The 24,133-nt window shown below is 40.2% G+C and overlaps 1 protein-coding gene across 2 annotated transcripts; it reads left to right on the top strand.

Annotated features, from left to right (window-relative positions):
- The first annotated feature begins 11,306 nt into the window (after positions 1 to 11,306).
- Positions 11,307 to 23,906, top strand: LOC105025445 (solute carrier family 45 member 3). 2 transcript variants are annotated; one of them, XM_020055279.3, is made up of 8 exons: positions 11,307 to 12,138; positions 16,424 to 16,665; positions 16,908 to 17,020; positions 18,048 to 18,376; positions 18,512 to 18,589; positions 19,615 to 19,880; positions 23,028 to 23,285; positions 23,393 to 23,906. In XM_020055279.3, exons 1-8 carry the CDS (start codon positions 11,997 to 11,999, stop codon positions 23,573 to 23,575), a joined length of 1,611 nt encoding a protein of 536 aa, XP_019910838.3. In that variant the 5' UTR covers positions 11,307 to 11,996; the 3' UTR covers positions 23,576 to 23,906. The 2 variants fall into 2 exon arrangements, with proteins under 2 accessions (XP_019910838.3, XP_019910837.3); XM_020055278.3 differs by having other exon boundaries at positions 18,048 to 18,589.
- The last annotated feature ends 227 nt before the right edge of the window (positions 23,907 to 24,133 follow it).

Here is a 24,133-nt window from a genome sequence, read left to right as displayed (position 1 = left end):
CGAAGGGAAGGAAAAGATGTGGTAGAAAAAAGTGTACAAGCAATGGGGATAACCACACCCTAGAGAGGATTGTGAAACAAAACCCATTCAAAAATGTGGGGGAGATTCACAAAGAGTGGACTGCAGCTGGAGTCAGTGCTTCAAGAACCACCACGCACAGACGCATGCAAGACATGGGTTTCAGCTGTCGCATTCCTTGTGTCAAGCCACTCTTGAACAAGACACAGCATCAGAAGCATCTCGCCTGGGCTAAAGACAACAAGGACTGGACTGCTGCTGAGTTATGTTCTCTGATGAAAGTACATTTTGCATTTCCTATGGAAATCAAGGTCTCAGAGTCTGGAGGAAGAGAGGAGAGGCACAGAATCCATGTTGCTTGAAGTCCAGTGTAAAGTTTCCACAGTCAGTGATGGTTTGGGGTGCCATGTCATCTGCTGGTGTTGGTCCACTGTGTTTTCTGAGGTCCAAGGTCAACGCAGCTGTCTACCAGGAAGTTTTAGAGCACTTCATGCTTCCTGCTGCTGACCAACTTTATGGAGTTGCAGATTTCATTTTCCATTTTTTTGTATTGGTCTTAAGTAATATTCTAATTATCTGAGATACTGAATTTGGGATTTTCATTAGTTGTCAGTTATAATCACCACAATTAAAAGAAATAAACATTTGAAATATATCAGTCTGTGTGTAATGAATGAATATAATATACAAGTTTCACTTTTTGAATGGAATTACTGAAATAAATCTACTTTTTGATGATATTCTAATTTTATGACCAGCACCTGTATCCCTGTGTAGACTGTTGCTTTTGGCTACCCTGACAATGCTTGACAACATTTTAATGTTCTTGTTAAACAACAACACTGTTTTCTAGTGTATTAGCTGTTATTCATTCAGCTGACATGATAATAATAAAACATATTGTGTAGTTTGCTGGGATGCTTGCTTTCACTCCTGCGTTTATTAGAGTTAGGTTTCTGGGTTTGGTTAAATATATATATTTTTTGGTAATCAATGCTCCTCCCTAGATATACCAGTGTGTGTATGTGTGCTGCTTCAGAGACAAGGGTCAAAAAGGTCATGTATGAATTAGCTTTTTCTAGCTTGCATACCTAGCCAAGAATGTGTGTGAAAAAATGAAAGAGATACATAGTAGAACTAATATAAAAATATTTATTCTAATTAATCCTGGTACTTGGACAAGATAACTGTGTGAGGGTGTAAAAGTGTGAGTGTGTGAAAGTAATTAGTAATAATTACAAAGTATTGTAGTTACCACCCCTTTTCATATGCTCAGAAAACTGTTTACTTGTTCACCTACCTTTTCAGGGCCTAAATGACTCAATATTATGCTAACAAGTAACATGGTAAAATTCAGGCCTTTTTAAAAGGCTTTTTTAGGCTTGGTTTGGCATTTCATGCATGAGGCACGTTTTGTCTGTTTGTGCTCGAGGTTGATGCACTTCATCATGGCCTACGAGCACGCATCTCAAGTGCAATCAATATCCTTTAAAATCCATCACAATATCAACCATAATCAGAAACCCCTGCTCAAACCAGGGGGTATTGCATGTGCCATGGAACGCTGTCAACACCATCAACTTTAAAGGGGCACTTCACTAAGGAGCATTTGGTGCTTTATTTCTTGTTTGAGAGATTTCTAGGTCAGTGAGATTTGTTTCAAACATAATTATCGAGGAGGGTGGGAATAGGATTTGCATGCTAAAAAACAATGATATTACATCAGAACATCTACAGAAGCCTTCCATGTTATAACGGTCATGCTACTAGTCAGTTTGTGTGTAGTCAGGGTTGTCTCTGAATGATTGTGCCATTGGCTACTTTTCAGTAATGTTCCTATTAGCGTATTTCTTGACAAATGTACAACGTGTCAACATTTTCCCCTTTCTAAATGATCACATATCTGGCGAAGCTTTACCTACTGCTTTGTCCAAGTCCCCCCCCCCATCTCCTCAAAGGGCTTCGAAAACATCTTGGTAAACTGGCTATGGCCAGAATGCCAGCTGACTAACTAAACATTACATCACACAATGACTTGACATCATAATTTGGTTCTGGAAATAAATGGACACTGACACAAGTTTTGTTATTATGGCTGTTTACCAAAATATAATCAAGTTACAGTTACATAATGAATATGGGCTTGAAGTGCAGTCTGTCAGCTTTAATTTGAGTGTATTCACATCAAAAATTGGTGGAAAGGTTTAGGAATTACAGCTCTTTAATATGTAGCCCCCTCTTTTTCAAGGGACCAAAAGTGATTGGACAATGTGAAGTTTTTTCATGAACAGGTGTGGGCAATTCCTATTCCTTATTCCTTAACAATTAAGTAGGTAAAAGGTCTGGAATTGATTCCAGGTGTGGCATTCACATTTGGAAGCTGTTGCTTTGAACCTACAACATGGGGTCAAAGGAGCTCTCAATGCAAGTGAAACAGGCCATCCTAAAGCTGCAAAACAACCATCAGAGAGATAGCAGGAACATTAACAGTGGCCAAATCAACAGTTTGGTACATTCTGAGGGGAAAAAAAGAACACACTGGTGAGCTCTGCAACTCCAAAAGGCCTGGATGTCCACAGGAGACAAGAGTGGTGGATGATTGTAGGATCGTAGGATGATCGTAGATCATGGTAAAGAAAAACCCCATCACAATATCGAGCCAAGTGAAGAATACTCTCCAGTAGGTAGGCAAATCATTATCAAAGTCTACCATAAAGAGTAGACTTCACAAGGGCAAATAAATAGGTTTCATCACAAGGCGCAAAAAATTCATATGCCTCAAGAAATGAAAGACCAGATTACACTTTGCTAAAAAACATCTAAAAAAGCCAGCCCAGTTCTGGAACAGCATTCTTTGTATAGATTAAACTAAGATCAAACTGTACCAGAATGATGGGAAGAAAAAATTATGGAAAGAGCTTGGAAAGGCTCATGATACGAAGCATACCACATCATCTGTAAAACCTGGTGATAATGGTATGGGCATGCATGGCTTCCAGTGGCACTGTGTCACTAGTGTTTATTGATGATGTGACAGAAGACAGAAGCAACCGGATGAATTCTGAAGTGTATAGGGATATATTGTCTGCTCAGATTCAGCCAAATTCAATGAAGTTGATTGGACGGCGCTTCACTTTACAGATGGACGATGACCCAAAACATACTGTGAAAGCAACCCCGGAGTTTTTTAAGGCAAATAAATGGAATTGTCAAAAATGGCAGAGTCAATCACTTGATCATAATCTGATCGAGCATGCATTTCACTTGCTGTGAAGACAAACCTCAAGGAGGAAAGACCCACTAACAAACAACAACTGAATACAGCTGTATTAAACACCTGGCAAAGCATTATAAAGGTGCAAACCCAACGTTTGGTGATGTCCATTTACTTCAAGCAGTCATTGCCTGTAAATCATTAAAAATGAAAATGTTATTTATGCTATTATTAATTTGTCCGATTACATTTGAGCCCCTGAAATAAGGGGACTGTGTATGGAAATTGATGTAATTCCTAAATGTTTTACATTATATTTTTGTTCAACCCCTTGAATTAAAGCTGATAGTCAGCACTTCAATTGCATCTCGGTTGTTTCATTTCAAATCCATTGTGGTGGCATACAGAGACAAAATTATGAAAATTGTGTCATTGTGCAAATATTTTCGGACCTAACTGTATCTCTCTGGATATGATCATACATGGTGATATTGAACCATACAGTTGTGCTCATAAATGTGCATACCCTGGCAGAAATTATGATTATTATTGGCTTTGATTTTGGAAAATGACTGATTTATTTGTATTTATTTTTATTTAAGGATAGTGATCATGTGAAGCCATTTATTATCACATAGTTGTTTGGCACCTTTTTAAATCATAATTTTAACAGAAATCACCCAAATGGCCCTGATGAAAAGTTTACATACCCTTGAATATTTGGCCTTGTTTCAGACACACAAGGTGATACACACATGTGAAAATGGCAATCAAAGGTGAATTTCCCACACCTGTGGCTTTTTAAATTGCAATTAGAGTCTGTGTATAAATAGTCAATGAGTTTGTTAGCTCTCATGTGGATGCACTGAGCAGGCTAGATACTGAGCCATGGGGAGCAGAAAAGAACTGTCAAAAGACCTGCGTAACAAGGTAATGGAACTTTATAAAGATAGAAAAGGATATAAAAAGATATCCAAAGCCTTGCAAATGCCAGTCAGTACTTGTTCAATCACTAATTAAGAAATTTACATTTTTGGGATCTCTTGATACCAAGCCAAGGTCAGGTAGACCAAGAAAGATTTCAGCCAAAACTGCCAGAAGAATTGTTCGGGATACAAAGAAAAACCCACAGGTAATCTCAGGAGAAATACAGGCTGCTTTGGAAAAAGACGGTGTGATTGTTTCAAGGAGCACAATACAACAATACTTGCAAAAATGAGTTGCATGGTCGAATTGCCAGAAAGAAGCCTTTACTGCGAAAATGCTACAATAAAGCCTGGTTAAAATATGCCCAACAACACCTTGACATGCCTCACAGCTTCTGGCACACTGTAATTTGGAGTGACAAGACCAAAATAGAGCTTTATGGTCACAACCATAAGTGCTATGTTTGGAGAGGGGACAACAAGGCCTATAGTGAACAGAATACCATCCTCACTGTGAGGTATTAAGATCTAAGGGTATGCAGACTTTTGAACAGGGGTGAGTTCATTTTTTTCTTGTTACCATGAATATTGAATATGAATCCTATAAAAAATGTTTTGCCTGCTCACTAATTTTTTACATGCAGTTCTGGAAAAAATTAAGAGACTACTGCACCTTTTTTTTTTCTTTCCAAAAATGTTGAAAAGGAATGTTAAGTGAGGAACAGAAGCGTTCAATTTGCAGTGGTCTCTTAATTTTAACCCTTCTGTTCTTCACTCAAAAACTTCCTTTTCAACTTTTTTGGAAAGGAAAGAAAAAGGTGCAGTGGTCTCCTAATTTTTTTCCAGAGCTGTATATTACCAATTATCCTAGAGTATGCAAACTTTTGTACATATTTTAATGAGAGCTTTCTATTGAAAATATACAAATGTGTAACATGTACAAATACTGATTGAATTATGTATTTACTAATCACATTTGGACCGCAACAGTTATCAGGATCAAGACAGAAAATAAATATGTTCATTGTATTGATTTGTGCCTTTCTTCTCGCTAAACAAACCATGCCTGTTGGAATTAGCTATTTATTAGAATAAACAGACTTTGCTTTAGTGTATGAGTGCACAAGCATGCATACGTGTATGTGTCTTTGATTGACCTCAAGTTTAGTTTGCTTTTATTCTCTTTAACACTCACTGAAACCTTCCTACTCCGCATATTTAATTGCTGGCACATTTACAATTTGCTCAGTTTTTCTACTTTATAATGCTTGTTTCAGCTTGAGTGATTTCCCCTTCTATGTGACCCTGCTAACCCTGACTATATTCTCCTGACTATAACATTATTCATGTTTTTATGGACTAGGTAACTACTGTTCAGCTGTGTTTCTTTGGTAACATGATAACTATTCAGTTCTCTCTCATTGATTTATTAAAGCAGTGACCTCTGACTAACTGTTCTGGTGGTTTATGTTACCTACCTGTTGTTGTTCCTCTCCCCTGGCAGGTGTGGAACCAGGATGTGATGTTCAGCTTTATGGCAGTCTCAGTAAAAAGCCACACCTGCCATATATTGGGTAGTTACTGTATGACAACAGCTTTAACTCTCTGCTGGGACAACGGCACGTCTTAAGAGAGGGTCAGACAGAGTTTGTCTACATTCTTTTCAGAAGTGGTCAAACAATGAATATAGTTGTGATTTGTTGAGTCAATTGTTTTGGGCAAGAAACCGGACTAGGCTTAGAAACTATAGTCCTAAAATGAATGTCCTCAGGAGTTTGTGCAAAGGGAAGTGGTTTGTCCAATATCCATGGTGACCGCTGGTTTTAGGCCACACCTGTGCTGATATTCCAGTAAACAACCTGAGCCTGGACCTTCTGACTGCTCCTACCTCACCTGATGACAGGCGCATTATCTTTACACAGATGCCACACAGGTGTGCTATGCACATTTTCATTTGTGTTTTAGTCATTTAGCAGACACTTAGCAGACGCTTTTATACAGAGTGACTTGTGGTTAGTGCATAGATTTTTAGAAAGCTAGGTGAAAAGTGGCAGAACAAAGAACCCGGTGTGGGATGTTGGGTTTAGCATTATCTGACGGTAAGGAAGGAAAGGTCTTATTGGCAAGCACGGTGGCTTTTGACTGGAAGCTGTCACAGTGGAGTGAGCAGAGGAGCAGGCTGACATGGGAAGGTAACACCAGACGGGCCAGACTAGCTTGGAATATGGGTTGATTTCTGCAGACACCTAGCATTGAATTGCTTATTGGTAAGGATACACACATGCATAGACACACAAACACACAGTCACACACGCACAAACATCCTCACAATGTTGATGGCCCTGGGCCCATCATGAGTTGACACACAGACAAAACTATACAACAGTCCAAGCAAATCATTTCAAAAACTGTTTGGTTTTCGGCTTGACTCCATAACCTTGAAAACTTTTCTTTGAAAAGTTGCCTAACTTTTAAATCAGGAGGTGGAAGATCAGAAAGTGAGTGTAAGTGGGTGTGACCAGAGGTACCAAAACACATTGTTTTATATATGTGTTTCCAAATATATATATATATATATATATATATATATATATATATATATATATATATATATAGCTCTGGAAAAAATTAAGAGACCACTGCACCTGTATAAAAAAGCAATGCATGCATATCATCACCTTTGATCACCAACATTGAAGTTGTACTCAGTGTTTAAGCTGAGAATGTGACCTTTTATAAAAGCTTTCCATAAGATTCTATATAATTTTACATGATTGGTGAAAACAGAATATTTTCAATACTGCACAAACTATCAAAAAGACAGATTACTTTATACTGAGTTTCTGATATTAATTAATATATATATATATATAGAATCAATCACAAATCTGCAAATGTACAGAACATTAGGAAGAACATATAATATAGTCAAAGCTCTTCAGTTTAACTCCGATAAAATGTTTTGTTGCAATTCCCAGTCAGAGACAATGGCAAATTAACTTGAGTTTAATACTTTTTGTGTTGGTAAGTTGCAGAAATATTTTGGTAGCCTACAGACGTTAGAATCCTTACCTTATAAGCGGTGCCATTGTTTTCCACATAGTTTTCCATCATTGTTTTTCTGTCATTGTGAAAGCTTTGACAGCTTGCAGCTCACAACCAGATGTATTATGCATTCCCAACTATCAGTTAAGCCTTGTGATTGGGATACACACAATTCATATCTTTATTTCATGACAAGTTAGCATTTTTCTTCTGTGGCAAAACCTGAAACACCTGTATTCTAAACTATTTCAGCAATAGGTCTAATTCTATAGGAAGGAGTCAGGTATAATTATATAACTCTGGCACATTTACTTCATTCTATCAGGACTTCTTCCAGCACCCTTGCATGATTCTGTGTAAAGGGTTCCTGTAGATGTTCTGCATAGTATCTACTGACTATGAGTACCATCTTAACTATCTCCTAACATTTAACCTAACTCTAACCTTACACATTGTCCAAAACCTTAATCTAAAAGAAACCCTAACTTTAGCAAGTAGTTGCTTATTAACAAATAGTTTGTTGAAGGTTGTTTGGTTATATCACCATCTGTATAATATCTACAAATGGAAATTGGAACTCTCAGAATAGTGTACATTATTTTGATGGAGAGCTGCAAGCTCATGTTATTCACAACTGAGAAAGAGAGATTATTTGGTTTCTGGGAGTAGTGCACACCCATCTGTTTCTCTCACCACAGCAATGGCTATGCATTGGTCTGAAGCGTACAATGTTGCACAAAGCATAAGCTTAACCTGAAAAGCCTACCAAGTGCTAGTGGAAACAAACTGTTGAAGAACACTCAAATGAACTCAACTAGTTTTTATTACATTTGTTTACACTGCAAATAGTGAACATTCTGCAAACAGTGAACCTTTTTCCTGCCAAGAGAGTTACCGGATTTCGGCAGACTTGTTCCGGAATGAAGCTAGGAAGTGCCTGATCCTGTTTAGACAAAATCTTACTCAAATAAAGCAGTGCACAAGAACAAGTGTAAATATTCAAAATTATGTAACAGTTAAAAAAGCCATCCTTAATGTTAAACATAAATCAAGAATTTCAGTCTTTAATAAGTCTTTATTCATGTAATCATTAACATAACGTAGAAAAGATATTGTAGCTGATTTAGCGTAGACAGATTTATCAACTTTTTCAAGGCACAGTACACAAATTATGAAATAAATTGGGTTACACTTTATTTGAATGGTCAAAATTACCATATGTAGATGCTCTAAATATATTCATACTATCAACCACTGGCGTAGTGTGGTGACGCCGGGCCCAGGTGCAAGCTGTCCTTACAGGCCCCCACCGGGACAAATAATTACTATGCGGTATATACGCATGTGAAGCCAATCCCCACATAGAAAAACACAACATAAAATTAAAATACAAACAAAATATTTATGATCGAGGCCAAGCACGGGTCCCCCACCCACCCACTGCGGGCCCCCCCCCCCACCATGGGCCCCCACCCACCGCGGGCCCTGGTGCAGCCGCAAACCCTGCACCCCCAATAGCTACGCCAGTGCTATCAACAAAAAGGACCAAAAACAAAATACATGTTTGCTAAGGTTAAAGTTAGGATTAGGGATAGAATAAGTTTTAGTGTAAAGGTTAGGGATAGGACTAGGTAAAGGTTAAGGATAGTTTTAGTAGCAACTTAATTACAATGTTCTCGATAGTCTACAGACTAAAGTAATTACAAATTATCTATCCAAATAAAGTATTGTATCAGGGTTTAATTGCATTGTGTGTGAGGACAGCTGCCAGCCTAAGTGAAAGAGGACACCCCTCAGAGTACACACTGTCTTCAAGGGTGGCTGGGCTGACGTAAACTCTGTCTGTGTTCTTTAACTGAGAATCAACCAATTTATATCTTGCTGTTTACTGGGAAGATTTACCGATGGCTGATTCATTCTAGTATCACGCTAGTCCAAGAATGTACTCTTAATGAAACCTTAAAGGGTAGCATGAGATTTTCTACAACAAATTAACAATGTAGTGTGGTGAAAGGATAGGTCTCCCAGTCTCGTATCTGGTTACCAATCACTTGAGAATCAATTGAGCTGACTACTATTAGCTAGCTTGAAATGGCTAATGTTAGCCACTAGCCATGAACTTTCCTGTTGTGTGATCACCTTCACACACGGAGCCTTTGTCTCTGTATTAAAGGAATGTATCTACTTGTATACTTTGTAAATATCAGTATTCCCCTACACTCAACAAGAGGTATGTAGGCAACTGCACAAGGGAAGTAAAATCTGGACTAGTCAAAGTTGGGAAATTTAGCACACTGCAAACTTGAGGAAGCAATTGAGAGTATGCTACACCAATTGGTGGGTTGTGTAGACATCCCCCTACCTCCTCCAAGATTATTATTTTTACCTTATCTCAAGCCCTTCCCTGATAAAGTCTGAATTTTTGTGTATGAAAAACAGCCTGATCATACCAAACTCAAAGTCACTTAGGTATTTTGTATTGGCCATTGCAATTTGTAAGGGTCACTAACTGAATGCCTATTTTAGAAAGACATTTCACATGACTTGACCTCTGTGCAGCTTATACACTGGCCACAAAGGGTTACATTTTTTTCTATGAAATATTAACCTACATTTTGCAATGCCCATGTAGTGTGATGGTAATTAGACTCTGTTTAAAGTCATTAGCCCCAGTTCTACCTCTGGTCATCAATATGCTTGTGGCGTTTATAGAATGTTAGTGACCATGGCAACGATGTGAGTGCAATCCATGAATACAGTTTTAACAAACAATCTGGTTGATGTATGTCAATATTGTGAAATTTGTTTCTTAACACCCACACAATCAGACTAAGCATTTCAAAGACAAAGGAGGCACAGGAATATCAATTATAAATGATTAATCCATTACTAAATAAATAAAGTACAGTGATCACTTCAATTACAAAGATTGAATGGGGGCTTTGAAACATATGTTTCAGTCTGAACAATGTGTTGAGAGTGAAAAGTCAGTTGACTTAACATACATAAAACCCACAAGGTGTATTTACACAGTGACTCAGTTGATTCCCAGAGTTTATCAACCGGTTTTCCATCCTGTTAAAGGATGAAGCAGCTAGATAAATGGAACACCCCGCTCCCTGTCCCTACCTGCACTCAGCTTTTAAATATACACCAGTTCATAGAATGGTTATTTCAGAGCCTTTTTAAGTCTGTGACATAGGAAAAAAAATACTAAAATGAGAATGAAATATGCCATATTATGCATAATTATTTGCCACTTTCTTGCTTTTCCTTTTCTTCAGTCACCCTCAACTATCATATGAAGCCTTGTGTGCTAAGAAGTCCCACGTTTAAATGAAAAAGGTCTCTTTGCAATTATCACTCAGATTGTTGTTGTCACAAGTCTGGCTGTAAAAACGTGTCTTCATACTTCATACATATCTTTCTTTTGATCAGCATAGACAATGATGGTTCTTTGTTAAGTAGCCTACCAGGACATTGCTCTTCACACTGAGAAAGTAGCATAAGTTATCTAGGAAGGTTAAAGCAAGGGAGTGAAAACGTTGCAAGCTTACATCTAATGTATAAGGCACAAGGGAGCATTGAAAATGGCCAATATACCTAAGGTAATGGTTGTTAAGGAAGCAATGCAGAAAGCCTGGATAGAGCCTTTGACCATGAAATATATACAATGGCTTTGAAAAAGATTTAAACCCCTCCCCTTTCTCCACATATTGTTGTATTACAGATTTAATTTATAATTCATTTAAATATTTTTTTTGCCACCAATCTATACATAATAACCCATAATGACAAAGGGAAAACAAATGTGTAGAAATTTGTGCCAGTTCATAGGAAAATAAAAAACTGAAATATCACATACATACACATATTCATTAATTCAATACTTGTAGATGCGCATATGGCAGGGATCAAAGCATTGAGTCTTCTTGGATATGCCTTCACCAGCTTTGCAGTCCTGGATTTGGCCAGTTTTTCCAAATTTTCCTTGTAAATTCTGTACTGCGATCAGGTGGAAGAACATAGGTGTTCAACAGGGTTCAAGACTGGACTTTGGCTGGGCCATTCAAGGACTTTCACAGACTGGTCCTGAAGCCACACAAGCATTGTCTTGAGCCATTGTCAAGATCTTTCAAGGACCTCTGTATTTTGTTATGTTGAGTCTTTCCCTAAATCCTAACCAGTCTCCCAGTCAATAAGAAGCATCCCCATAGCATGATGCTTATTTTTTCAACTCAAGGCCCACTAATGAGAATGAGCCTAGGGGTTAGATGCTGATCCAGTAATCAAAAGAACAATGGTTCAAATCCCAGATCCAACAAAAATCTTTCAGGGCATTTTTCCATGTTTGGATTTCTCTGGCAATGGCCAAAGTTGAGTCTACACTCACCAGGACACAGGACTGGAACTTTTTATTTCCATTTACTACGTCCTACTCCACAGATAAATAGATGGACAGAGGTAATGGAAAAGCTGTCTATCTTGCTCCATAAGAAGTGCAATGCAAGCACAATACATGGGGTAATTTACTATCTTGATTACAGAAAAACTAGGAACTACAGGCAGCAGCTTGGGAAACTAAACACAAGGTTGAACCCAGCCTCCTTTCTTTATGCCCCACCCACTAATTAAGATATGCAAGTAACCCAATGACTACCCACTCTAAGCCTAGCCCTTAGATCACATGGTTAGAATAGAGAAATTGGTTCTGTCTACTCAGTTACTTTAAACTCCTGCATCACAGGTGTCTCAGGAGAGACAGACACAGGAAGAAAAAGCATTTTTAAGTCATGCAGGGCCATCTGTATCAGCTGCTGCTGGTGAATGCTCTGACCTGTGGGCTGGAGGTGTGTATGGCAGCCGGGACCTTCTACATCCCCCCTCTATTGTTACAGGCCGGCATGGAAGAACGATACATGACCATGGTGATGGGTGAGTCAACACACTCATGTCATTTTGGATTGAGCATATTTTGAACAGTATATGACCATAGATAACTAACTCAAGACTTATCATCAGTACTGTTGCCCAAGGGAGCAGATTAAGCACAATGGGCAAAAGAAGCCGAGCCAAGCATGGGCAAGTGACAACCAATTAGCAAATGTGTGTGTATGTTTACCTTAGGTAACACCTAATCTGTTGTACTCTTTACAATGTACAAAACTCAATGCACTCGGTTTATAAAGGTAATATGAATGTTATATGATGGCATTCAAGTCAAGGATATCTCAGTTCAAAATTACTGTTCATTCTCATGACTGGGTTATTAGCTATCCATATAAAAAGTCTGAACATCCAACCCTTAAATGTCATGTCCAATGGCTATCAGTCAATCAGCAGATGACACAACTCTGTTCCTAGAAAACACAGCATTAAACGCATTATACACTCTTTTCCTCATTACTTTCTGGTTAATTTTTAAACATGAAAACAACTGAATTAATTGCTTTTTTTTTACATTTTGATGTGTTTCCTGAGCATTATACCAATTTAAGTTGAGGTAAAACTATTTAAGTTTTGTAATTATTAAGGATCCGTAAGTTTGGGATAAGTCCAATAAACAAATTAATTTACTATAATTTGACTGTTCTTAATCCTTGTTAACCCGTGTTATGTTAACATTTTGGTTAAGCTCATTATGTTAGCGGGGCTCATTATGTTAGCAGGTTTTAAATCACTAACCAGTACTAACTATTGATATTTTAGATGCAAACAAATGTGTTTGACATCCATAACCAACTCCTTTCTCATATAAATTATAACATTTACTAGTTTTATTTTATTATTTTGTCCATTTAGACTACATTTACCTTCTGATGAACACTAGTTTTTTACCCCAAAAACAGAAATGTATCTCTATTTGCTATGATGGGCATAACTGACCAATACATTTTAATTCTCTAGACAATGTTCTGCTTAATAATGTCTAGATATTATGACCATAGTGACAACATCAATGTTTCGGGTCAAAACATGTTACACACAAATCGAGAGTAGGAGCAGGGCTGGTCACTGCACAATAAGCAATGACGATGTTCACAGAGGCTATGTTTCTGGGAAGGCTCTCACATCACGTGCTGGTCTTGTGTCACACTTATCGAAGTGAACTACTTTAGAGAATATACTGTATGAAATATATGGGTCCTCCCACCTACTACACAAAAAGTATTTCCTGCGAGAAAAGTTCAGTTCCAATAATAACAAAGATAGGGGTGATTTAACTTTTAGTCTGTGGTGTTAAACATTAAAAAAGGGTCTCAGTGGGTGAAATACACAGATCAGCCATAACATTATGACCACTGACAGGTGAAGTGAATAACAATGATAATCTTGTTATCATGGCACCTGTCAGTGTGTTGGATATATTAGACATCAAGTGAACGTTCTGTCCTCAAAGTTGATGTGTTAGAAGCAGGAAAAATGGGCAAGCGTAAGGATCTGAGTGACTTTGACAAGGGCCAAATTGTGAAGGCTAAACGAGTCAGGGCAGCCCTTGTGGGGTGTTCCCAGTCTGCAGTGGTCAGTACCTATCAAAAGTGGTCCAAGGAAGGATAATCTGTGAACTGGCTACAGGGTCATGGCCAACTAAGGTTGATGCATGTGGGGAGTGAAGGCTGGCCCTTGTGGTCCGATCCAACAGACAAGTTACTGTAGCTCAAATTTCAGGAAAGATGAGTGCTGGTACTGATAGAAAGATGTCAGAACACACAGTGCATCACAGTTTGTTGCGTACGGGGCTTCGTCGCCGCAGACCAGTCAGCGTGCCTATGCTGACCCCTGTACTGCCGAAAGCGCCAACAATGGGCATATGAGCATCAGAACTGGACCACGGAGCAATGGAGGAAGGTGGCCTGGTCTGATGAATCATGTTTCCTTTTACATCACGTGGATGGCCGGGTGTGTGTGCGTCGCTTACCTGGAGGACACATGGAACCAGGATGCACTATGGGAAGAAGGCAAGCTGGCGGAGGCAGTGTGATGCTTTGGGCAATGTTCTGCTGGAGAACTTTGGGTCCTGCCATTCATGTGGATGAGGGACCCAAAAGGGGGGCACAATATTAGGCAGGTGGTCATAATGTTATGGTTGATAGGTGGATCTATAACATGTAACAATTCTTCACCTAATTTGACCTGGTAGTACTGCAACAAACACTGACCATGGCACGGTTTGTTTGTGCAGTATGTGTGTGTGTGTGTGTATTGAGGAGATGTGTGGTAAGGCGTAGCAAGGTGTAGTATGGTGTAGTATGGTGTAGTAAGATGTAGTAAAGTGTAGTAAGGTGTAGTAAGGTGCAGTAAGGTGCAGTAAGGTGTAGTAAGGTGTAGTAAGTTGCAGTAAGGTGTAGTAAGGTATAGTAAGGTATAGTAAGGTGTAGTATGGTGCAGTAAGGTGTAGTATGGTGCAGTAAGGTGTAGTAAGGTGTAGTAAGGTGTAGTAAGGTATAGTAAGGTATAGTATGATAAAGTAAGGTGTAGTAAGGTGTAGTACGGTGCAGTAAGGTGTAGTACGGTGCAGTAAGGTGTAGTACGGTGCAGTAAGGTGTAGTAAGGTATAGTAAGGTGTAGTAAGGTGTAGTAAGGTATAGTAAGGTATAGTATGATAAAGTAAGGTGTAGTAAGGTATAGTACGGTGCTGTAAGGTGTAGTAAGGTATAGTTTCCACTCTATATCTGCACTCAACAGGATGTTCAACAAGCATTTTCATCTATTCTGCACCACCTGGGCAGGTTGACCCTTGACAATTTTACATTTGGTTGCCTTTCAATTTACATGTTCATAAACACAATATTGAGAATATAATCAAGTTTCATGCAGATCTAAATAAACTAAATGGTATTTCAGACAAATTAAAGTCTTAAAATGGGTCAATTTGACCCTAACATAACTTAAGGGTTAATAGTTGCGAATTGGGATTTATCAATTTCGGGATGTACTGAATGAGACGGAGAGTCTAATGTTTGAATATATTTTTGTTAAGACGTGATCTTTAAACTGGTCCTTAAGTTGTCAGAATCATAATTTTTTTCCTTCAAATACAGTGTTGATGCAGTAACACACAATGTTACAGTGATTGATGCAGTTCCACAAGCAATTATTACTGTAAAGGGATATTGACTTGTTCTACTGAAATACCAATGTTATTTTCATTATTTGTAGCTGAATATATACATATTTTTTCTCGAAAGAAATGAATGACATTAACATATGTTTTGATACCTTTGACTTAATTTTATTATTCAGATCCTAGTAATGTCTAACTTCACAACGTTTTCCAAACCAAGTGACAAAAATAAATTGTACAATGATTATTTTTGCAAAACATAATTCCCAAAGGTTTTTATAATTATTACATTTTTATATTGGAAATGTATTACATGTATTACATTCTCTATGGCCCTTGTTTCAACAGCTCCACAGCACGTGTAGGATAATAAAAGATCAAAACTCCGAAACACATTTTACCAAGCCGTCCCATTTCTTATCACACTGCTCACTCAACCAGAAAGTTGAGTTAAATTAATACCCATGCACTGGAGGAGAACACATTCCCCAGCCTACAATCACAATAGAGATCACTAGCAGAATAAGTCGCTAATATGCAACGAGACAAGGCACCCCAGTCCAAAATCCAACCATTCACCACAACAATCTACCATTCACCCCAACACCCAACTGTTGGCCCCGGGCAGCTCTGAGATTATTATTTAGCCACCCTGTGCTGTAAAACCTAGCTGCAATGACATTGCTAAACTGCTAAGCTGTGACTTTATATAGTACTGAGCAAAATGTTCTTATTCAAACATAAAAAATAAATCCAATAGGCAAAATTCACTAAAATAAAGGCATTTTTCTAAAATAAACAATTCATTTAAGAATGTTGCAAGGATTGTCTGGAAGAATCAGACACCTGAGTGGTGCATTAACCACATCAGGGCAAAAGGGTTTAATAGGATGGAAATTCTAACCTGAAAATGATCTGTATTACATGAGAAGCATTGAATCTGGTCTATTGACTTATATATCTCAACTCCAGCCACAACCATGTAAAACCTGCTCAATAAAAAATATTAACTTTATTTGTAACTACCATACACCTTGAAATACAACTAATAATATTTTTTACACATTTACAATGTTTGATCATGTGTCATACTAAATGATTTGTTTCCCAGCTCTGAGGCAGATCTATTTTTCCCCTTCCTACTCTCTCTTTCAGGAGTGGGGCCAATCCTAGGTTTGATTTTTGTGCCCATAATTGGCTCATACAGCGACTCATGGCGTGGACGTTTTGGTCGGCGCAGGCCGTTCATTTGGCTGCTGTGTGTCGGGGTTCTGCTGGGCCTGCAGATTATGCCCCAGGCCTCTCGTCTAGCTGCCTTGTTATGCCCAAAGCACCCCCGCTGGCTAGAAAGGATACTGCTGGCAGGGACAGCCAGTCTACTGGAGTTCTCTGGACAGGTGGATCACAATATCTCAATATACAGGAACCACCAATTCAAATAAATCTCCATTTTATATTTATAGTGCAACTCTGTCAATTCACATTTTTACTAAGGATATATGGCGATGTTTTTTCTAAGCCCAAATTGTGTTCTATTTGCTTATGATTTCAATTCTTTATTTGAAATGAGAGTAAATGATTGTTCAAGTGTCTGTGTGTGTGATGTTTCTAAAAGCTCATGGATGTTTGTCCTCTACAGGCTTGTTTCACTCCACTGGAGGCCCTGATCTCAGACAAATTCCCCGGAGAGGAGGAGAGTCGAAGGGCATTCTCTGTCTACTCCCTGATGATCAGCCTGGGAGGATGCCTTGGGTACGGACCACAGACCAGGGCAACTTTCCTCTGTATTTAAGTTTCTACATACTGTACATTTGTTTGCAAAGCACGACTCCATCAATGGTCTTCATGCTTAAATCAGGGCATAGTTAATTGTCAAGAAATGTAAAATGTACAAGAACCCACAACCATGATGAATTGGGCATATCAACCAGCGCTAAATACCAAAAGATGTAGAGATAAAGAATTCAACATTGGTTACACCTGACATGTTAGGCTAAAATCAATCATGTTAGCAGTTAAAATCAAATAGGGATATACAGTCATTGCCAAAAGTGTTGGCACCCCTGAAATTCTTCCAGAAAATCAAGTTTGTGTGTATTGGAACAAAACAAAAAAAAGAAGGACATAATTTCACACAAAACCCCCAAAATGGGCTGGACCACATTCTTGGCACCTTTTTCAACATTTTGGATAAATAAGATTGTTTCAAGCATGTGATGCTCCTTTGAACTGCCATGGGTTGCAAGTATTGGCACCCCTAGAATGTGTTACGAACCAAAACTAACGGAATTATCTTCCAATTAATATATCATTGTGATGAACCTGACACATGACGCGTGTGTATTTAGGCGCGCACTGCAGGGAGGACAGTTCAACATGAACATTACAGAATACCATTACAGTTTAGTGTAATCCAGTAAACTGTAGTAACACAATGATAAGCAATTATTGTTCGAATGGTACTACAACGTTACAATATTCGTACAGAAAATATAAATTAGCACAACAGATTATAATAGGTAATGTGTTATTCTACAGTATACTTTACTTCACTACGGAATACTAGAGGATTCTAGTAAATTGTAGTATTTCATCTTATAATCAGCCTCAGGCATCTTCTTATATCTCTGAGATGAAGTGAATTGGAGAGAGATCATGTGATAAGGCCAGAAGATTCAAATGTGGTGGATTCCCATGGGGGCCAATATGGGTATAGAAAAGATGCCCTCACCACAGGAAGTCGCTACATTACAAGTGATTGCTTTCGGTCTCTTCCTAGTTACCTGCTCTCAGCCCTGGACTGGAGCCACGACTCCACGGCAGCCTACCTCGGTGGCCAGGAAGCCTTCGTCTACACCTTGCTCAGCCTCATCTTCTTCACCTGCCTCCTTAGCACAATCTTCATTTCAGAGGATAGATGGACCGGAGGGGGAGAGACGACAGGGAAGGTTGTAAAGGTCATCTCTCCCCTGAGCCCGTCCCATTGGAGGAAGCCCCAGTGTGTGCACCCCTGGCTGCCGTGGCCCCAGTGTGTGTGGCTGGTGTTGGGGAGAGGTGTGTCACTGTGTCTGTCGTGGCCCCAGTGTGTGTGGCTGGTGTTGGGGAGAGGTGTGTCACTGTGTCTGCCGACGCTGCTGCACACATTCACTGTGTGTATGCGCACGCCGGCAGTCATACGCAGGCTGTTTATCGCCGAACTGTTCAGCTGGATGGCGCTGATGAGCTTCATGCTGTTCTACACAGACTTCATGGGAGTGGGGCTGTACCGAGGAGTCCCAAATGCTACCGCTGGAACACAGGAGAGACTACGATACGAAAAAGGTTGGAAGAACAGACAACTGCTTATATCCTATATTTTAACGTGTCCTCTCCTTTTTTCCACTCCACCCCTGGACCCCCTGGATTTTTCCTTTATGCTTTAAGAACCTAAGTAGTGAGATATAGAAGGTAGAGAAGAGGAAGAGAGATGCAGAGTGCCCAGAGAATCAGTTAGCAGGATAGCTGGACAGGGATATTATTTGTCTTAGATTGAACCATTGGTGGGAGGTGGTGAAACCACACCCTAGAGTTAAAGAGATGGTGATGGAGATGTAACCAGTCCACAGCTTTTGGATGCAGGCTGACAGGATATTGAGTGTATGACATTGGCGGCCAGACGGTTGGCAGACTTCAGTGTGTTCACGAGACTTGCAAGCAGGAGGAAGGATTTGCAACCAAGGCTGTGACATTGATGGGGGAAGTGAGGTAGGCCAGGAGTAAATTATTGGCAGAAGTAAAAGTGTCTTTTTTTTAGGGTCAGGAGTTGTTATTCAGATATTAAGGAACTGAGGAACCATTTCAGACCTTTAAACTGTAATTGTCTAGATTGTCTCAAAGCCATTGGCCATGGTGCAGGAAACCACAGATATCGCATGTAAGGGAGATTTCTCAATTAGTTTACACTAGATAAATTCAGTGCACACACCAAACAGAAAGTATAGTAACACCTCTGTAATGCATTATATCAAGGCAAACCCAGCATTCAAATTGAAGATATATGCAATTATATATAACTGTAGTTATATTTAAGGTCCTGCAAAGGTAAAGGGGTTAATAGAGTAGCAAAAATAACGCTCTGCAAATAAAGGGGTACTAAGACCGTAGCTATATTGAAGAGAGTGAAATGTGTCAGAGTTTAACGGTTAGGGTAAAAGGCTAGATTTACTACTAAAAACAAAATATACAACCTTTGCACCGAACTGTCAAAAGCCAGACCAGACTGTTACTTTTGTTAATAATTTTTACTGATAAATACTTTTAATACTCGTGTGACATTTTCCCAAAACATTTGTCCTTTGTCTCCCCAGGTGTGCGCATGGCTAGCCTGGGTCTGTTCCTACAGTGCGTGACCTCAGTGATCTGCTCCATCCTGATGGAGCGCTGGATAGTGTTGCTAGGGACCCGGGCTGTGTATGTTAGCAGTTTGGTCCTGCTAGCGTTATCCACAGCTGTGATGAGCTTCTCAAAGAGTGTAATGATTGTCACTGTCATGGCCGCAGCAACTGGGTATACCTTCTGTGTGCTACAGGTCCTGCCATACACCCTGCTGAGCCTGTACCACTCTAATAAACAGGTAAGACACACATTTTACCACTAAATGTTCTGACAGAGAAACATTCACAATTAAACACAATCAGACACAACAACTCTTGGACAAAACAAGAAATAGATAGAGGCCACGTAAGCAGAAGGGGTTGCTGAGATGTGCTTTGGAGGAAATGTTTCAATCTCAGTGGCGCAAAAAGGCAGGGCCAAAATTGCAAACTGGACATGATTAAAAAGTTAGGTTGATTTTTGCCATGACATATATGCACAGGAGGATGTGGAAGTTAGATCATTTTGGTTCTCATGACCAGTGGCGTTTTTATATGTAATGAATTGGTGGGGCACAAACCATTTAAAAATATAGGACACAAACCAGTAGAGCTACAAAACTCCCTCTTGCTACAACAGTGTGGCTCCACAAAACACTTTTAACGACAGAGCGGCTTGCTTCTACCAGGTGTTGTAGTGCACTTACTGGAGAGAGAGAGACCTTCTTGTGTAATTGCTCTCCTTCTCTCTCACACACATGTAAAATTACCACTGTCACATTTACAAACCTAAATTAGGAACGCAACCACGCTCAGAACCAATGTGCCTACAGGGCCATACACAAACAGTAATGAGCTCAACACCACTGAAGGCCACAACGAAGCGGAAAGACAACTTTTTAGGGATACAGATCCATTCTATGACAACAACCTTAATAGATAAGCATGGACACACTGACACTCGTCACCATCTTTATCAATCGATCCCGCACAAAACTATGACCCCTGCACGGACCAGCACCCCAAAGGCAGGATGATAAAATATGCTTTCACTCACCAAGGCTGAGGGCTCACTTGAAGAGAAAGGTGGCATGGCGGTTCTTCCTCTGGGCAAATTATTCGATGACTTTGGGAATGAAGTAATGTAGCTGCTGAATCAGCTGGCTTTGGATGGACAACATGGCCAATGCATTGAGTCGCGGTTGTGTCATGGTATTGCGAGTAAAGGTTTTTACCCTGACTCGGATGTCTCATAGGTGTTGTTATGATCATTTTCAGCAGAGTGAGGGTCTCAGCAAAAGCCTCCTCTAGGTTGTTCTCATGGATGGATCTTAACAGAGACAGGGCCTTATTACCAGTGTGAAACTCAATGTGGCGGTACAGAGTGGTCAGCTCAGACTTCAACTTTTCCTCGTATCCTAGAGGCCATAGTTTCACCGCAAAGTCAAGCTCAGATGTAGGGAATGACAGGACAAATTGTGGGAAGAGCGAGCTGTCAACCAGCTTGGCAGCGATCAGGTGGTCACATTGTAAAAACCTCTGCTCCACCTGGGAGATGACTGTGTCGCATGCCTCCATCACTGGTTACTCGTCGGCCTGAGTCGTCTGTTCCTTCTTTAACAGTGGCAGCCCATTCATCAGTTTGCTTCCGCATATTCTGAACATTCTCCTTGAAACTGGTGATCGCACTGCTAATCCCAGATGCATCGATGCTCCGTTTTTGCAGTGTTGTATAAAACATAAATTTCTGGCATAAGGAACAAAAAAAATGACAGCAGCTGCAGAAAGTCTCGGTCACTGAGTTTTTTTGACAGGCCGTATGCCTCACTTACTCATCCCATCTTGGTTGTGTGCGTATGTCCTCCATATACAGGAGCAGCGCAGCGAGGTTTTCCCAAACTACATTGACAGTTCTACTTTTAAAGTTCCATCATACAGCGGGTGGCCTTGGAATGCGTCTCCGTGTTGTCTCAGCAAATGCCGCAACACGTTTTGAGCGCCAGAGAAAAAGGTGGCAAAAAAACACCTTCAGGATCTTTGCTGAACCAAGTTGCTGCATGGTCAGGTTCAGCTGGTGACCATAGCAGTGAACAAACTGGGCATGTGGGTCTCTTTCATTAGCGTCTAAACCCCTCGGACGTTTCCATTCATTACAGCCGCACCATCATAAGTCTAAGCGATCAGCTTTTCTCCCAGCTTCAGTGGTTCCAGCACACCCTTGATGCAATTAGAGAGGCCGAGTCTAGTTTCATCTTTGACTTCCAGAAACTCCAAAATCCTCTCTGTCACTGATGTCAGGCAACATGTATCGTAACACAACCACCATTTGTGATTTACAGGAGACATCAGTTGTCTCATCTGCCTGTATGGCAACAAATTATGTCTCATCTCCTCTCTGTACACTTCATACATACAGTCTAACAGTTCGTTTTGTACAGTGGCTAGATGTCCCTTTGAAGATGGCCTGAGCGTCATAGTGCTTCTGAAGTCTCGAAAATGCATCTGAATATTCCACGATTCAGGGAGTCCACTGACTCGTCGTGCCCCCTTAGTGCGGTTTCACATTTTCCACACAGTTTAATACATTTTATGATCCGACTGAGAACGTACCTGTTTTCCTCCACCGGTTTGTTATGTTGCTCAATGGAGCGCCTGTATGCACTATCAACTTGGGCTGCGACATTTACCCTTCCAAGTAAGATCAATTTCACAACATTGTCCAGATGACTCCCGCTGTTCTCATGTTTTGCAATCCCCTCAGAAAGATTTCAAATCTTTGTAACCCGTCCTCGACCAAGTACCATCTCCACCAAATAGCAGACATGGAAAACTGAAGAGTGCCTTCTTTTGTACCCTAACCGTTAGCCACTTTTTCTTCAAAAATCACTCCACGTTAAAACCGCGGTTACTTTCACCAGCAGTTTGAGTGATGACAATATCCCGTTGCTGATGGGCACCAAGTCGCTTTCCTTCAAGTTTCTCCTCCAAATTAAGGGTTTCAAACTGGTGCTCGAGTATGAAATCCACTTTATTCATTTTCTCAAGTTATCTTGCGTTTGTGAAGCTAACAAGCTAGCTAAAACAATCTACCCTGTACATTGCATTGTGAGAGAGGGGCTAGCCCCACATGGCCTAGCCCCTATGGCCTAATACAAGAACTCGAATCGGCAGAACACAGTCTGACAGAGTCAATCCTAACAGAAATGATATGCAATTTAGATAGATAATAAATTATAGGAAGTAATCTTGGAGAAATAAAAATGTTGTTGCAGTTCTTTCTGTTGACAACAGGTGGCCCCTAATGACCAGTTGCCCCTGCCCATGACAATAAAGGTCTGAACTTAATTTCACTAAAATATAAAAAACAGGAATCCCACTTCTTTCTCTCTCCCCCCCCCCCCTCGCAGGTATTTTTTCCCAATTCTACACCTAGAACTTCTCAAAATTATGACCGCATTCACTCCAAGCCCCCCGACCCCGCCAATCCCATCCATGTCATTGGCAACAGCTACCCAGAACGAGTAACTCACTCCGGGGCAGCACCTGTACTCTCCTCCACCCCCTGCCACATGTCCCTGGCCCTGGGAAAAGAAGCCGTACCGCAGCCTCAGCGAGGGATGTGTCTGGACATGGCTATTCTGGATAGTGCCTACCTGCTTTCACAGGTAAGCACAGTAGCTAGTCTGGTACCGATTATGCAAGTTGACCAGTAACCAGAGTGTGTTATTTGCCTCAAAAATAATGATAATTATATAATGTTCTGTCTGGCCAGGTGCTGCCTTCTCTGTGTCTGGGCTCTATAGTGGAACAGTCTCACAGTGTCAGTGCCTACATGGCCTCAGCCTGCTCCCTCAGCCTTTTGGCCCTACTCTGCACCACCGGCGTCATCTTCACACACAGCGATCTGCACAGGCTCATGGGGTCAAAGGGCAATGGTCCAACAGTGAAGGGTTAACCAATTGTGGATTTTAGTTGTTGTATTCTATTATGGAATTGCATATTTCAACTAGATTGTGGCATCAGCAGCAGAATGGAGTCCAGGATGGATGCAAAAGATTCCATATCTCTTCAAATGCATCTGGGATAAAACATTTAAAAAAGGGTGAACCCTGACATCAGCACCTCTGACAGGCAGATGGTGGGACAGACAGACCGACAGAGACAGAACAGGCAGAGTTCTTCATGGTTTCGTGTGCTGAGACAACCAGAAAACCATGAGAGGTGGTCAATCCTTGTAACCACTGCAAGGGACAGTAAAGTGTTGGGAAAGTGTAGTCCCCCCCCCCCCCCCATGCCTCACTCAAAAAGGTGCAGTGGTCTCCTAATTATTTCCGGAGCTGTCTATACTTTATGCAGGTCTGCATAAACATATCCGGGGGAATACTGAGGCTAAGTAGTGAGTGACAAATAAAGCTATCTGACCATGCTATGCATTATGTATGAAAGGTACCCGAATGGATTTCTGGCAATCAAGCTGAAAAGTTGATCAGTTTTCCTAATGCTTGTATGGCTG

This window comes from Esox lucius, chromosome 17, assembly GCF_011004845.1.
Source record: "Esox lucius isolate fEsoLuc1 chromosome 17, fEsoLuc1.pri, whole genome shotgun sequence".
Taxonomy (NCBI): Eukaryota; Metazoa; Chordata; class Actinopteri; order Esociformes; family Esocidae; genus Esox; species Esox lucius.
Note: the sequence above shows the minus strand (reverse complement) of the source record. Positions and strands in the feature narration are given on the sequence as shown.

Excerpts from the sequence above, each read along its gene's own strand:
- LOC105025445 (XM_020055278.3), top strand. The coding sequence starts at position 11,997 with ATGCAGGGCCATCTGTATCAGCTGCTGCTGGTGAATGCTCTGACCTGT. Across the intron at positions 17,021-18,047 it reads AGCCTGGGAGGATGCCTTGG|TTACCTGCTCTCAGCCCTGG; the intron begins GTACGGACCACA and ends GTCTCTTCCTAG. Across the intron at positions 19,881-23,027 it reads TGTACCACTCTAATAAACAG|GTATTTTTTCCCAATTCTAC; the intron begins GTAAGACACACA and ends CCCCCCTCGCAG.